The sequence below is a fragment of the Brachycentrus maculatus genome, unplaced genomic scaffold, assembly GCF_059751285.1.
Source record: "Brachycentrus maculatus isolate JH-2025_06_01 unplaced genomic scaffold, ASM5975128v1 h1tg000522l, whole genome shotgun sequence".
In the NCBI taxonomy this organism is placed as follows: domain Eukaryota; kingdom Metazoa; phylum Arthropoda; class Insecta; order Trichoptera; family Brachycentridae; genus Brachycentrus; species Brachycentrus maculatus.
Genome location: NW_028281268.1, coordinates 380001 through 397500, shown reverse-complemented (window position 1 = coordinate 397500; position 17500 = coordinate 380001). Strand labels below are relative to the sequence as shown.

Here is a 17500-nt window from a genome sequence, read left to right as displayed (position 1 = left end):
TGTGTTCGTGGGCTTTGGGTTAAATTAAAGTGAAAAGTGCTTCCTATTTTGACAAAGCTAGGAATCGAAACCATGACCATAAGATCGTCAAGTCCGCTAACCACTGCGCTCCTGTGCCAAAAAGTTAAGTATTGTCTTAAAAATTCATATAACTAAGGGTACAAAAACAACATTTATTTATTTAAATCAAAGACCCTCTCTTTTTATATCGAGGACATTTTTTTATAACAAGGACTATTTTTTATCAATAATAGTGCTTGCTTCTATGATGTAATTACGTTACACAAATAAACTCTCCAGTGTACTACATTATGATCATTTAAGTATTATTATAAGTATAATATTAAAAACAGTAAAAAACAAACTTACAAGTAACTATCGATCTCGAAGCTTTTATAAGCAGACCAAAATGCGCTGTTTATCTTGTGTAACATCATGTCATTTTAAATTTAATGAAATAACAACTTAATAGTTTTTTCCACATTCCTTCCATTTGACCAGTGACTAGGTTTCGTCATTTCTAACATCATCAAACTGGTGATTTTTATACTATTATGTAGTTCTTGATAGTAGATTTTCATTGTGCGCATATTTCTTTATTTATTTAAAAATATATTACGTATATAAGTAACATACGAGTGTGTAATATTTCCGGTGAGTATTTCCTATTACTCGTTTTGGGATTAAGGTATACAAGACTGAAACGCGAATGAGAAATAAAAAATTACAAAATATTGAACAAATCTAACGCATAGCAAAATGTAAAAAAAATAAACGAGCATAGTAAATAGGCATATAAAAAAGTCAGTAATGAAGACTCTGAGAAGCACAACAGGCAAGAGTCTTCGAGATAGAATCAGAAATGCCAGGATCAGGGAAATATGCGAGATCGAAGATGTCGTTAGGTGGGGAAGGCAACGAAGGAGACAATAGTATGCGCATGTGAGGAGAATGGAACCATCCAGACTCCCCCACATCGCACTGTACGGCCAACCCCATGGTAGACGACTCCCGGGCAGACCACCAAAGAGATGGGTCGATAGCTGGGAATCGACGTCGCAGGAGGCTAATCCCTCTTAAAAACAGGCCGCAAGGCCTATAATAATAATAAGAAGAAGAAGCATATAAAAACATAACGTAAGAAGCATGTTTCAAGGAAACAAATGAGAAAATACATATAACTAATCACTTACCCAAATATCTTTCCATAAAATACTTTTTTTAATTTTATCTTCTAATAATATATGAAGTACGATGTTCCTTTTACCCATCATCTCGATCCTTTTCATATATTATCATAAATGTTTTCTGGAAATTGAATTACTATGCAAAATCCTTACATTTATTAAAATATGTATAAAGTAGTCAAATTCCTTTTTAATTCGAGAAATTTCATCCAACAAGCTTTCTCCGTAGCTTCAAAACTTTTCAGATCAGATTTATTCAGCTAAGTATTATTTTTTTTAACTATAAACATTTCCGTACTTTTCTACATAGTTTTTTTTTGTTTTCATTCCTTCAATTTACATATTAAACACGAAAATAACTGATTCCGCATATAGTTCGGAACATGCTTAAAGAAATATATATCTCGACATTATCGTATATCTTATTATCTTATTTATGATATAATATAAATATTAGAGAGTAAAATCACTAACATTTATTTTCACCCCCCCCCCTGGGAATCGAACCCGTGACCTCTCCAGCACGGTAGCTAAACACGCTAACCAGTACACCACGTTGGCGGAATGAAAAAATTCAAGATTTAACAGAAAACAAAAATTGATAATGAAAAAGTAAACGATGAATATGTCGTAGTCGTACAGGAGAAAGTGACCAACTACGAAAACGTAAAATGCTCAGGAGGGCCATTTAAGTCACTTTTGCTTGGCAAGAAAATAAACACCAATGCAGATAGTCATTATCAACAAGTCAATATGTTAAACGTCCAAGTTTAAAATCCTTTGGGATTTTTTCAGGGCAATATTAAGCTAGTAAGATATCAAATAGTCAATGATCACGTTTTTGTAAAACAATGCACTTGGTCACTTTCTCCTTATGACTACGATATATACTATATATACGATATGTACTATATGAGTTCTAAATTAAAAGGAGAAGCTGCTTCGATCTGTTTGTTTTTTATCTTGTTCAAAACAGACTTGGCTCTCAATTTTTTCTTAATAGTTGTAGTGTGTATATTTAGCCCTTTGGCTAATAAGTTTGCCGACCACTGGTTTAAACCGATAAACGGTAGGTACTCGAGTTATTGATGGAATATTTGTGTCCGAAAACAAAAGTCTGATTTATTTCCGGGATTCTCCACGTATTTCCCACTCCAGTTTATATCCTTCCAGTTTAGCATTCTCCAAGCCCCCCTTCCGATCGTCTAGACATCCTAACGAGATAGGCGCCAGGCTTGTTATCGAGTAACTCACTATCAGCTAACTGCAAATCATAAATATATTTATTATACTTCTTGTTTGGGGTGACCATCGTTGAGAGTTTGCATACGTTTAGCAGTCCTGTAAATAGTTACAATTTCTCGCTATTGAAAAACATTTTGATTGTGTCTAAATACATGTTTACAGATCACAGAAACATTTGTTGACATTCGCCGTGGCGTAGTTGTGTAGACGCTCGACTGCGAAACTGGTGTTGCGTGTTTGATTACCGCCAATTGGAAAATGAATTCAATAAAGATTTATTTTCAATTGGTCTGGGTGCTTGTGATGTATTTTTCACATTTACCTTCCCTATCCTTACTATCTTACATGCAGACAAGCATCTCAAATAAACGCTTTGCGGGTTATTCTTTTTAAAATACAAATACAAAATACAAATCTGAATTATCTCCAATTATAGGAGATATTTTTCAAATTATTTTTTATTACACGTATTTAAAATGATCAGTCAAACCAGCCCATGACAGTCGTAAGCCCCGTAAAAGTTCAGACTTCTATATTCTTCTTCATCTATGTTGAGATGTCAAAAAATAATATGGAAATATGTCATTCGGAGTTATTTTCGACACCTCAGCATTGATGTAGAAGAATATGGAAGTCTGGGCATTTACAGGGCTCACGGCTGTCATAAGTGTTTAAGTGATCACTTTACACACGTGTAACATTCACCAATTCTACCCATGATTGACAACTATGTACACTACTAAAGTTCTTGATACTTCTAGATATATTGATCAAACTCACACACAGTATACGCGAGTTCACTAGAGACATCTGTGGTGGAATGAGGAAACCTTTTATAAAGCGGGCTTTTTCCATTTGTATCCAGATTTGTGAACAAGTATTTGGACACACTCAAAATGTTGTGAAAAATAGAAATCACTGCTTCTACCACTACAAACATCACGCCGTTTCTCCGCGGGGTTAGGCAGAGAGGATGGAAGTTTTAAAGGTTTATCCCCAAATTAAACATTTAATCTTATCGTACGTATTTTTATTTAAGCATAAAAAATAATTCCTTATTTAAAAATAAGGAATTATAAAAAATAATAATTCATAACAAATAATACCTCATTCTTTGCTGATATTTCAATATAAATAACTCCTGTGTGGGCGAACTCTGTGTGGGCGAACTCTGATTTGAGAACAAAGTGTTGGTCACAGTCGAAATATTGTGAAAAATAGATATCGTTGATTCTACCACTACTTCCATCACGCCGTTTCTCCGCAGAGTTAGGCAGAGAGGATGGAACGCCATACTCTTCTGACCTGACATACACTCCTAGCTTCCTGCACATCCATATATCTAGTCACACACGCCTTCCGATTACTCATGTTGGGGTAAATACATCAATCTTCTTCTGCTTCGGTTACCAATCAAATTGGTCTCGTAAATTTGTTTTACTATCTTCTATATTACTTCAATAACTTGAAAACTTGAGTTAAGCTTGGAATTTTTATCAGCAACTAAATTACTTCGCTACATCTCACAAGATAATTCGTATTATCATCATCTAAAACGTAGATATGAAATAGAAAGTGTGAGCCGAATTTACCGAGGAAAACATGGCGTGATCAAGTTTTTCAAATACTTGAAAGTGGTCAGGTCAAAAGACGGAATAATCAGCGTGTACCTGTATGTATGAGGAAAATCATGAACGTGAGAGAGGCGAAGATTGTTTCCAAAGGCATTTGGTGTGGCGTTCTATTCTCTCTTCCTACCCCTGTGGAAAAGCGGGGAGTCAGTGACACTAGCCACGGGCCCTCAACCCGATTTTGTTAGGGTAATATTTTTCTTTCAAATTGAATTTTAGACATTTTGCCTAGTAACAAAACCATAGAATATTTAATTAATTGCTAAGAGGGTCCTTCTAAGTATTCGCTTATATTATCATAAAATTGAAAATTCCGTAATGAAAAAGTAAAGAAAACATACATTTAAATTCTTCATATCACGAGAAATATATTTAAAATTTCAGAAGCGTATTTCTAAAAATTTAGAATTTCACATAAAATTCCTGAAACTGATTTAGAATTCACTAAATTATTATTTACTTGCCTTCGGGCCTCGAATAATTTTCTTACACTATTGTAAATATTTCATTATCTAGCGAATTCGAAGGTTGTTTTTTCTTAACATTCCCCACAAGAGAGAGTCTGGGAAAGAAATTTACCTAAGCAAATAGGCATCTGACTTACTTATATATTTATATGTTAAAACTATGAAAAAAAAACTTTTGGCTTTTGTTCGAGGTTATCCTTTGTGAATATGATTTTAGTAAACACTTTTCTGGAACATTTATTTCTTAGTTTCCGCCGCCAATTGTTATCCTTAGCAAAATATTACGTATATTTACAGGGTGGCAAGATTAAACACACTATTGGAAGATATTATAATTTTACCGAACGGCGTCGTGCGTCAATCAAACTGACTGATAGGTCGATGAAGTATTATTTGAAGAATTAGGAAAAATCTCTTTTCTATAATATTTTCTTTACGAATAAAATAAATAAAATAAAAACCCTTATCCGCACCAAATGGTGCATATGGCACTGCTTCATATAAACGCAGTGTCATCTTGATCGTTTAAACATGAAGGAAAGGTGATCAGCCCTCCGCTTCAGGTACCAGTCCAGGGTAGTATTAAATAAATATTACAGCGAAAAAATCACTTATATTTATTTTACCCCCCCTGGGAATCGAACCCAGGACCTCCAGAACGGTAGCCGAGCGTGCTGACCATTACACTACGGAGGCGGACGTAAAGGAGCCCCCCCCCCCTTCTTTACGAAATGGGAATTAATATTGTTTTATCTTTGTTTCAGGTCTGGTATACTGAACATCAATGAAGAAGATGATTCCAATGATAAATTATAATTAATAATACGCGATTTTAAAAAAAACTTCATATTTTGAAATAAATTTACAAATTTTGTTAATTTTTACCATAAATTCTAGAACAAACGATGAAACATGATAAATAATTTAATATTCGGCAAGTATTTTTAAAGCGGATTTTCGTTATCGTAATACATAATTTTAAATTAATATAAGCCGTCAATAAAACATCAGTAGCGGAAAAAAATACTGAAAACATGAAAACTGAAAAATACTAAAAATACTGAATTTTTTTTTCGAAATGCGCAACTATGGTAATGGTACCTTACACCGATTCGTTTACAGTACTATATTGTCAAAATATGCGTAGTTTTGTGCTATACATGTTTTTCCGTACATTCTTCAGCTTTTTCTTTCAGGTCTATAATAATTATCAGATTATCTAGTTTAAAATTTCAAACCGCTGTATAGTCGTACTTGGATGTTAGTTATATTAAAATCTAAACCTTAATGCAATCGACAATCAAATTCTTATGTTTACATTTATTATCATTCAAAACTTTTGTTACTGACGGTTCTGTAAACAAAAAACATAACAACGGAGATGTTTAATTGTACCTTTAAAAAACACTAAGATTCAGTAATTAATTCATTAATTTTCTGTTGATAAACTGAAGATAAAATGCCTTTCTTCAAAAAACTTTGAATATTTTAAAAAATGTTTTGACGAAAAAAACACAAATACATACTCGTAAAAATTACTATTGAAAAATAATCCCAAACTCAAGTTTATTTTGTCAATACTTTGTGGCATATTTTATGAACTTTATAAAATAAATTATGTTTCAGGGATGAATACGTACGTGCAAAATGACAAGGTATTTTTGAAATCCGGTTGAAAAAAGTAGTCAAAATAAAATGCTACAATTTTAACAATTTTTTCCTTAAATTTCGTAAGGGAAATAAAGCTGTTAATAAAAAAAAGTTAATCTTTACACTTTGTAAAGGGTACATTTAAAAAGGGGCAAAAGTGCATATATAAACTATAAAAAACGTGGATTCGTTATTTCAATTGTAAACAGTTTGATTTGTTGCATAATGTGATTTTTTAAATTCCATCTCGATAATTTTCAGTCGGTAGGACGATAATAGGGTGAGTTACCTACCTTACATGGTGACGTGACTGTTCACTTAGAAGTTAGTTATGGGGTTGGAGTACATGGCCGCCCCGAGACTCATTGTGAGCTTCCTACATGCTACCATTATCTTTTTTCAACACCTCTCAAACTTTTTTTATTAGTCTCCCTAAAAAGTTGAAATTTTATCGCACCAAAACAGAATTAAATATAATTTCACATTTTCGGATAACATAACCCTAAGAAATAATACAATTTAAAACTTTTTGCATATTTAATAACGTCTAAAAAATATTATTAATGGAACATATTGTTTTATTGTATTAATGTTTTTTTGACCCTTTTTGGCACCCAAACTGTGCATAGGGAGCCACATTAAATCAACATCATGTTAACAAATATTCGCGGGAACTCTCTTCGACTCTACGTATTCATGCGTATTTGCGAACAATCTTTTTCAAGCATTAACTTTATTAAAAGCAAACTGACAAAACATCTTTTTGATGACAACATGGAAATGTTTTAAAAATGACGACACTAACCTGATTTGATCAAACATTCAAAGCAGATGCAAGGACATTATTCGCAATAAGTTATGTTCTTATGTAAAGATTTTACACCAATGAATAAAATCCTCGTGTCATATTAAATAAGTGTACTAGTAATTTCATAAAGGTCTAAAATTAGAATAAAGGTGTACTAGACTTGAAAACAGATTTCGCTCTCAAGAAATGTTTTAATCGTTGTAATGGCTCTTTGGTCAATAAGTTTGCCGACCACTGCATTACCTGAACGGTTAGTCTCCATTTCTCTGGCTTTTGTTGAAATCAGCATTCAAAAACGATTTTTAACAGCTATTTTTGATCAGTTGATCTTTTGAGGAATGGTCGTCTTCTTGACTTGCTTGCCTTTAGCAGGCTTTATTCTTGTCAACTTATCGAGTCGCCCCATTCTTTCAGACGATACGACCATAACATTTTATTTTAACTTTTTTACTGGCGGTCCCACAGTTCGAGGATATCTGGTTATGACTGCGTAGGTTGAGACATTATCTGCGTGACTCAGACAGACTTCAGACGGGCACTCTCACTCTATGAAATGAAGTTTTGCCACAAGTACTCACTTAACTTGTACACGACACAACTAATTCTAAATTAGTTACGATTATACGCACAGCTAATGATGTTATATATAAAAATGAAACGATGAAATAATTTGCTGACGGATTCTTAGTTTATAAAATCAAATTTTTCATCTCACCAATAGATGTCTCTAGTGAAGTTCTAGTGATTCAAGAACAATGTTTCAAAATTGGTTCATATATATATTGAATTTCTGAGAATTAGAGTAGTGTGGTTGTCAATAATGGGTAGAATTGGTGAATGTTACACGTGTGTAAAGTCATCACTTAAACCAGCCTATGACGGTCATCAGCCCCTTAAATGCCCAGACTTCCATATCCTTCTTCATCTTTGATGAGATGTCAAAAAATAAAATAACATCTAAAGTATATTATTTATTGTCTGCATCTGAAAAAGGATGACATTTTTTCTCTTCTAATTAATTTAGTCCTTTTCATCCTCCGGGGTTATTTATTCAACCTTCTCCACTAACCGTCCTGTTTTAAAAAAAGAGGCAATTTGGACAAATTGCCTCTTTGTCATCATTGCTTTTATAAAGATGAATATTTAATTAACTCCGCGAATGGGAATTATATTTTTCTTTAAACTTCCCTGATACAATGGCTGCTACCTCAGAAGCTCTTTTAAGTTTTACATTACAAGAAAAAATAAAAAATATCCAGCATAAAATAATCTAGTTTCAATTTTATTATTTGCTTATCCACCATAAAGACTAAAATAAAGGAAGTAAATATTAGGTTAAATAAAAAATACGCAAAGCAAACAAAAAATTGTATATATCTTTGTAAGAAAATAACTGCCATAATAAGTAAAAGTTATAAAATATTTTGAAGATATAAAAAAATGTACTAAAAAAATATTTTAATATACTAATAGAGAATTTTGTTATGTACTCGTACATTCAGAAAAATGCGTATATATGTAGGTACATATAATATTTATAATTTTCATTTTCAAAATATCTCTTTTAATCCGAGGCATGTTGGTTTTCACATAAGAATACATTTATTTCAACAATATTGTACCAAGAATACGTTTAAAATAATTCGCTTGTCTCTTTACTCAACTTTGTATGTATATATCTTGATTAAACTGTAAGATGGGTACATATTTAGTTGAAAGAACTCATTTGATTTCTGTTAAGTTTCTGAAGCACTATGATATTATTTACAATAAGGCTGTATTACCCAAGTTAGCCGGTAATAGTTCTAGGTTGTTAGTTGTGTTCGTACAACTGAAGGCATATCACAGACACGCTACAAAGTTGATATGTACCGTCGGTCTCCCAAGTAACAATCGTAACTGACATTTTTTCTGCATTTCAGTTTCATTTAAAAAAAACTTTTACATATTTACATTTTCTAAATGTTTTTATGGTATCGAAGTCTTTTACCATTTATCGAAATTTTAAGCATTTATTTTGTGTGTTTAAAAAAAATCTACAAAAATTGAAAGCACAGGTTCCCAATCTTTTTTAGTCTGGCGCCCCCCTATCAAAATTTCTCGTCAAAGGGGAAAATAAAATCGCCAGAATGTCCCATTATAGAAAGAGGGAAGAACATAAATCTTATTTCTTAGCACTTCTATCTATCTCTTTGGGGTTTTTATGCCCTGTAAAAGTCTTCTAGAACGCCCACAAGGGGGCGTTATCACCCAATTTGAGAAATACTGATTTAAAGCCTAAAAAATATTTACCGCATCTGAGCACTTAGTTCGTATTTGATATAAAATTAACAGTTATATCTAAAAAATGTTCTCCTTAAAATTAATGCAAACGCAGATACGATTGTAAGTCAGAAGAGTGACGATGTGATATGGCGACAGACGGACGTTCTCGTCTAACTAAATTTATACACATGTTCAGACTTTGAAAACTAACGATTATTCCTAACATTGTGTGAACGTTTCAGGAAAGCCTTGTTTTGCAAGGACGATGTACCGAAGTACCTAAATTTTCCGAAAACAGGGTGTATAGGAAAATATATGATGTGTTTCAATATACAATAAATACAGTTTACGAAGTAATTATTTTTTTAATGATTTAACTGTAAGATAAGGCAATATTTTTAGTCATTATATCAGATACTTAACGATTTAAACCGTAAATTTTGTCAAAGGTTTTATTTATCCGGTATAACTTTCAATGGCTGCCTATCTCCAAAGCATAATGCTTTGGACCTTCATCCGTACGTGATGGTACATTACCATGTCAAAGAATCGATGTTATTTTAAATAAGGTAATCAGTCTTAAACATCAGTACCATTAAGGGTAGTATCGAATAAATATTGTAGCGAAAAAAAGTAATAACCCTTGACTTCTCTTGGAATTAAACCTCCAAAATATTAGCCGAAAGTGGTAATCTGTGTATTATATTGTACTTTTTTTATAACAATGCATGTCTTTTGTTTTTTTAATGAATCATACATTGACGGTAAGATAATGATACCTTAAACATATTACGTAATATGGAAAAAAGAAATCTCTGAAAATACGAACTTAATTCTCATTTTTTTTAAATGCAATGACTCATTCAAAATAAATAAATAAAACTCTTATAAACCAATAATTCAGCTAGATAAAAATACAAATTATCATTTAAATTATTGTTAAATATCTAATTATGTTTACATTGTTTTTGTATAATACTTGTCATGGCTTATCTAGCATTTTTCTAAACACTTAAAAAAAACACACAAGCACTAGTGCATAATACATATCTTAATAATTTACTTAAATGTTGTTTTACAAGTTTCATTTCTTGAATCAAAATATTTTTTAAATCGCGTAAGTTAAAAAAATAATAAAGTAGTAACAAACAGAAAATACGAAGACAAAAATAATAAAATGTTAGTAAAGTAACGTTAGTAATAAAATATATGTATTCCACCATTACGGTACTCGGGTAAGTGTAAACGTAATAAATTATTATTCCAGTCTTTTCAAGAAAAGGATTCAAAATGGTAAGTTATCTTTTCAATTTTAAATTTCCTTAGAAATAATTTCGCGTCATATGTCTTCGATGTTTATTCTATTGAAAATTAAAAATATCACAAGAAAATATAAATTGAACGTTTCTCTAACTTTCAAAAGAAAAAAAAAACTAAACATGTTTTATACTTGTATGTATTTTTAAGTGATTTTTTAAAACGGAATACTGTTCAGTGATATTTGCGTTAGTAAGCATTTTTACCTCCATTACTCAATGGATTTTCCTTGAGGCTTTTCCTTACAGCTGATTTTCCAAGGTCTTTCAGCGGGGTTATTGACCGCGCAGAGCCTGAAACTCTGAAACTGAAACAGGTGTCAGGAGTTTTCATAAACACGACCGAACTGAAATTTTTCCTAGATATTCATTCATTTTACCTTCGCTCTATAAATAAATTCTTTTCATCGTATTTATTCTTCCCTTTTCCCTTCCTGAATATGAAAAAAGGAACAATGATAAATAATTTTAACTGATTTATTAATTAAAAAATATGCAAACATTCTACAGTTTAAAGCCATTTATTTAAAACTTAAGAATGATTGTATATTACTCATTCGTGAACATGGTAGCCAAAATTTATGATTGAAATATATCTTATTCTCAATTGTGTTTCTTTAATAGAACCTTTGACCATATAAAACCAAAATTTTGTCAGAAATCCAATAAATTATTTTACTATGAGCGTAAAATAGACTTTTGGATGTACCTAAATAATTATTTAGTTCTGTCGGGTTTTAGCGTAAACATTTTTGAGAATATTTATGAAAACATATACAAATTTAACAAAAATTATTCGATTTAAAATAAAATACATGGCAGCTATTTTCATTTGATTTTTTTTAAGTATTTAAAAATTTCCATGATATTCCTCCCCTCCTAGATCCAATTTTATATTATTTTAAAGTCACACTTTAATTATTCCTTAATTGTTATCCGTTTGATTTGTTTAAAGTTCCATTTGATTACACCTTTTTTATTCAAAAATTATATTTTTTGATTCGAATATTTTAACCTTTTCGTAACTTTAAAAGAAGTGTGTAATATTTTTTTAAGAAAATCTCAGACAGAAATAATGAATAAATAAATCAAAATCTTGAATTGAATTAAATATTTAAAATGCTTTTATAAATGACTGTTTCATTTCTCGAGGTATCATGTGTGAAGGTTTAAAATCTTAATATTACACTTATATTTGACGATATAAAAAAATCAGTTAGATAAAAAATTTCTTTATTAATTAGAAAATGAACAATCTTTTATCACAGGATACCAAGGTTATGAGTTGGTCCATGATTTTCCAAGAAGCTGAGACTTGAAATTATCTTTACCACCAGCAGTCTTAATAAAAGTATATCAAATCAATTTTTTTTAATGTCTGAAATTTTCAACATCCTTTTACAGGTGATAAAATTGAGCCTACTGGACCTTTGAAGAAAATTTTCCGTTTTTTTGTTTTTTTTGCTCATTTGACGTACTTAAAAGTGTGGAGGTCCTCACCAAAACGTTATACATACATTATAAATGATATTAAGTTATCATGAATTCCAGCTTGCAAAATTGTTATGTTTTGGTGCGATTTAATGATTTCATATTGGTTTAACACAGGATTGGTCAGGTTTTGTCGCAACTTTAATTAATATTTCGATATATTACAGTAAACAGAACATATTTGCATTTAAATGATTTTTGTGCAATATTGGAAATGTAACTTTTGGTGAGGACCTCCACAAGTGTACTTATTAATTTATAGATGATTTCTTTCAGGGATCTATTTTATTATTATTATTATTATTTTAAGAAAAAGTATTTTTTAATGATCTACATGGATCTAAAGTACACCATGTTTTTTTTTTAACTTTATATGATAAAGAACAAAAAATTCAAAGATCTTTCTCTTTAGGAGGAGCGCTGAATGGCCAGCGCTTGGTAGAGTTCCCGGTAGGAGGCGCTGCCAGGTCCCTGGCAGCCCAGGGGGTGGCTACAGCGACCCTTTGGTTGAGGGTAGAGCCCAGAGCGGGGGCCGCGATACGAGCCAGGAACCTCACGCTGTGGGCCTTTCGGGTTAGGAGATTACCGCCTAGCGGAAACGCCACGAGGCTGAGTGCACAAGTACGTAAATTTTGTTATTTTGATTATATAAATAAGTATATGATATATATGTCTGGTTTTCTTGTTGTTCCTTCCCAAATTACCATATTGTCTACGTACTGATAAAAAAGTAACAGCTTCTACCCCCTCTTCAACCTTCAACGTCCAAGGACACAACTCTTAAATTTAGGCTTCACAGGTGTTGAATGATGCGGAATGCATTGAAACACGTGTCACAGTAGATTTTAAGGAATAGTTGTATTTACTAAGAAAAACTTAAATTAAAAATAAATAAATGATACCCACAATGTTCAGTGACAGTTGAAAGTCTGAATGGTACTAGGGTAGCTCACCCTGATGACACCCACAATAGTCAGTGACAGTTGAAAGTCTGAATGGTACTAGGATAGCTTACCCTGATGACACCTACAATAGTCAGTGACAGTTGAAAGTCTGAATGGTACTAGGATAACTCACCCTGATGACACTCACAATATTCAGTGATAGTTGGAATGGTACTAGTTGAATCTCCTGGATGGTACCAGGGATAGCTCACCCTAATGACAACCCACAATATTCAGTGACAGTTGAATGTCTGAATGGTTCAAGGATACCTCACCCTAATGTTCAGTGACAGTAGGAATGGTAGTAGGAGTATCGTCCCGTAGATCGGTAGGTTAGTAATAATTGACTGGGAAGCGGTTCCAGGAGTTTGACGACTACACGGAGATGGCCGGCTCACTGGGCTTGCGCGTGGGCGGCGGCAGCGGCAGCGGCGGGAGCGGCGGCGGCTGGCAGCGCGTGGACGTGACGAGCGGCGTGCGGCGCTGGGCGGCCGAGGGCGCGCCCGGCACGCTGCTGCTGCTGCTGGACTGCTCGGGCTGCGGGGAGGCCGTGCGCCTGCCGCTGCCGGGCCCCGCGCGCCCCTTCCTCGTGCTGCGCGCCGCGCCGCCCACGGCGCGCCGCGTGCGCCGCCGCGCGCTCGACTGCGGGCCCGACGCGCGCAACCAGTGCTGCAAGCAGCGCTTCTACGTGAGCTTCAAGGCGCTCGGCTGGGACGACTGGATCATCGCGCCGCACGGCTACTTCGCCAACTACTGCCGCGGCGACTGCGGCGCCAACCGCACGCCGGACACCTTCCTCACGTACTACTCGCACGTGCTGGACGAGTACCGGCGGCTGGACCGCCTGGCCGGCCTGCGGCCCTGCTGCGCGCCGCTCAAGTTCTCCAGCATGTCGCTCATCTACTTCGGGCCCGACTCCAACATCATCAAGCGGGACCTGCCCAAGATGGTGGTGGACGAGTGCGGCTGTCCCTGAGCTGCGTCCCGAGGACGATATCATTACTCTCCGCGCTCCGCGACGCCTACTACAATATATGTATTACTAAACACGAGGTATTTTATAACACTTTTTTACCGAGTCTCGTCGACTGCTTTTAACTAGTTAGCCAAATTATAAATGAATACTTCAATAATTAGTCAGGTTAAGTAACGTGTTAAGTATCGCCCAAACTGATCTCAGTACAGCGTGGCTCCGGTTTCGATACTTACCTTCGTTTCCGGACATTCGCGCTAGAAAAGCTCTCTATTGCCGTCACTCCTACCGCCACTCCTAGGTGGACGAATGATACGTTTGTAAATAATGTTAACACCCTTCTCTGTCCGACTCGACTCTATTGTGATTCCGAATGTATGTTCTTTCCATATTGTTTCGTGGAAAGCTAATACTATTTTGATGATATCTAGTATGACCTAATCGCTGGGTAGTTAAAGAAGAAACACTTGTTAAGAATCACAGTTGAACAGTCGCATTCGGGATAGGGTTAATTAATTAATATTACGATATAACGATAGATAGGCTTCAAATTAATCATTTTGTACGAAGGCAAGAGGAGTCTTTGTTTTCGGTAACAGCTTTTCGGCAGAATCAGCATTGTTAATCGGCAGTTAAATCTTCGCAAATCGTGTAAAAATTTCATTTATCCAATTATTAATACATACAATTAAATGCTGCCGAATTCGTTGACTGTAAGAAATCATTTAAATTATTTTTGTTAAAAATATTTATAATAACATATTCATTTGTAATATATAGGTATGAGTAACAATTAAAAAGTGATCAAAGAGCTGCATGCATGGTTTACGCATATGTAGCATAAGGGGCATCGTAACTAATTTATTTTACCGTGAACTTTTTACTTACGAATAACACTGATTTTCAATTAAATCCAAAATAAACCTCTAATTCAACTATTTAAAACCCATCAATTTAAAGTTCTTTTTTAAATTTATTCATGCTGTAAATATAAATAAATTTGTAGAGAAAAAATATTTTTTAAGTATTATTTTAATATCACTTGATTCAAAATAATCTGTTGAATTTATCATTCGAAGTAAAATGTGTGTGATTTACTTTAGGAAATTTGTGGAAAAATACTGTGTTCCGATGCCCTTCAACCTCTTGTAACTTCAGTAACTCTCCTTTCCGATTATGTTGGCGAAACTTGGTGACAAATCGTCACGAAAATATTGTTTATTAAGAAATGTATGATTTGTAAAAGGCCTTGCGTGCAGACCATTGATTAAGTATCGTTAATGCAATAACTTAAATTGATTGATCAGAATCCAAAAACACTATACATTTTATACGAAATTTTGGATTTGGGTTGTTCTGAATCGGTTTGAAGGTGTTTATTTTTGTGTTGTCTCATCCTCTTTGGCCGCTGAGAAAATGAAAGCATTTGAAAGAGAGAAAGTGTGAACTATCGGAAAAGGGTTTGAAGCGAATGACGGGAATGTGAAGAATCGATGGTGAATGGTTAGAAACTGTACGGAATAAGAGTGTCAGGATAACGGGAAGACAGGGAGCTGAGTGGAGTCCAGACAGGATGAGGACCACACGACAATAATAAAGAAATACTGTGGAAGCTTCGTTTCATTATACAAAATACTATAAATTTATATAAACATTTATGTCTAAACATATGAAAAAATAACCAAATTGTAAAAAATACCTTTTGACTTATGTAAGAAATCCACGTTCAAGAATTTTGGATGTCTGTGGCAGGGTTTATAATATAATTACTACATTTACAATTTCCACATAATTCTTCGTTTTCTGTCATACGATTTCTACAAATAAACAATAAACCGAGCCAAATAGATGTAATATTTAAATATATTAGTATATCTATAACAATATCAGTTTAATGTTGAAATGTGTTTTTATGATTTCTCGGAGATGGCTTCAGGAGGTACAGATACATTTCAACAATAAAATGATATTGACCTGTTAAAAACTAAACGATTTTCTGGAACTACAAATGTTTATAATGTTAAAGTAGGGACATTATAATAGCCTTGTATATAACTAGCTAAACATTAATTTGGTTATTTATTATCAGTAAATTAAAATCCAGACATGTCATGTTCAGAAAACGGAAGTATGTGGTAAATAATATTTCACTAGAATTAATATTCGGAGAACTCTGCCTTTTCGGCAATCAAAAATATATATTCAATCGTTGTAAAGAGTTTTTTAATCAAGTTTATAATTTTTAATTCCAGTAAGATTCAGGAATTATTATACTACCAATGTATTATAAATAGTTTTAAGATTTCTGCTAATATTTAATAAAATTCATTTTCAATTGAGTAATATTAAGACATTGCAGTATGAGATTTGTTTGTGATTCTCAGACTTCCTTAAACCTGCCACAGAGTTGTCCATGTTCCTAATAAGTTAACTAATCTCGGGCTATGCCTAAAACATGTATTACGTAATATTGTTTTCAAAATACATTTCATTTAATGAAAATTATGGATTATATATTATTCGTTCACAACTCTCAGACAACTTTATCCTCTATTACATTAATACAATAAATTTTGGATTATATAGTATATTATTTGTTCACAACTCTCAGACAACTTTATCTTACATTACATAAATACAATAAAAAAATATTTTATAAATTTCGTTCTCAACTCTCGGACTACTTTATCCTACATTACAACAATACAATAATTTTTGGATTTTATGCTTTTTGTTCTCAACTCTCAGACAATGTTATCCTTCATTCCATAAATACAATGAATTTTGAATTATATAATATTCGTTCACAACTCTCAGACAACTTTATCCTACATTACATAAATACAATAAATTTTGAAGATAACACAGATTTCATTCTTTCATTTTTTTCCTTATGTAATTCATTTTCAGAACTGTCAATAATCAATTATCAATTATCAACTTTATCTCAGGAAGTAAGGAAAAAATATTGAACGAGAATAGAAACAATGATATGGCACTCGGGGTTACATACTCACCCTCTATAATTTTGAAATATTATTTTTATTTGAAAATTTTACAGAATATTTACATCCATCAAGTCATTTGCATTAATGAGTTACACAAAATAAGTACTCGTACTATTCCAATTACAAAAATCCACATCTCTAAATTTGTGAAAATACCTGGAAGAGGGACGGGAGGAAAAGGGGAAAAGGGAAACATCAAAGTTCAAGCCAAAGTAAAATTGTATGAGATTAGGGACACACCACGATCTTCCAAGAATTTGAGTAGTGTGGTTGTCAATAATGGGTAGAATTAGTGAATGTTACACGTATGTAAAGTAATCACTTAAACCAGGCTATGACGGTCGTCAGCCCCGTATGCCAAAAAATATTTATGTAATATCATGTAATCCATTGTACGCTGCTAATGTACGTAAGTCTCTTTTCGGAAGGGTGGCTACACTAAGTAATACAAATTAGGGTTTCACAAACTTCAAGCTTTTGCTAAGTCGGCTAACATTGCGATGTAACCAGGCAAT

At 33.3% G+C, this 17500-nt stretch overlaps 1 protein-coding gene across 5 annotated transcripts in view; it reads left to right on the top strand.

Annotated features, from left to right (window-relative positions):
• The window catches only part of LOC148301755 (inhibin beta chain-like), a 28032-nt gene extending 11192 nt beyond the window's left edge, over positions 1-16840 (top strand). For 3 of the 5 annotated variants that reach the window (XM_088272766.1, XM_088272764.1, XM_088272763.1), the window contains 2 exons: positions 5295-12681; positions 13369-16840. In XM_088272766.1, the coding sequence (XP_088128892.1) occupies positions 13390-13980 (591 nt within the window). In that variant the 5' untranslated portion in view covers positions 5295-12681; positions 13369-13389 and the 3' untranslated portion in view covers positions 13981-16840. Of the gene's footprint in view, positions 124-5294; positions 12682-13368 lie in introns of all 5 variants that reach the window. The other 2 variants (XM_088272765.1, XM_088272767.1) reach the window with 2 other exon arrangements.
• The last annotated feature ends 660 nt before the right edge of the window (positions 16841-17500 follow it).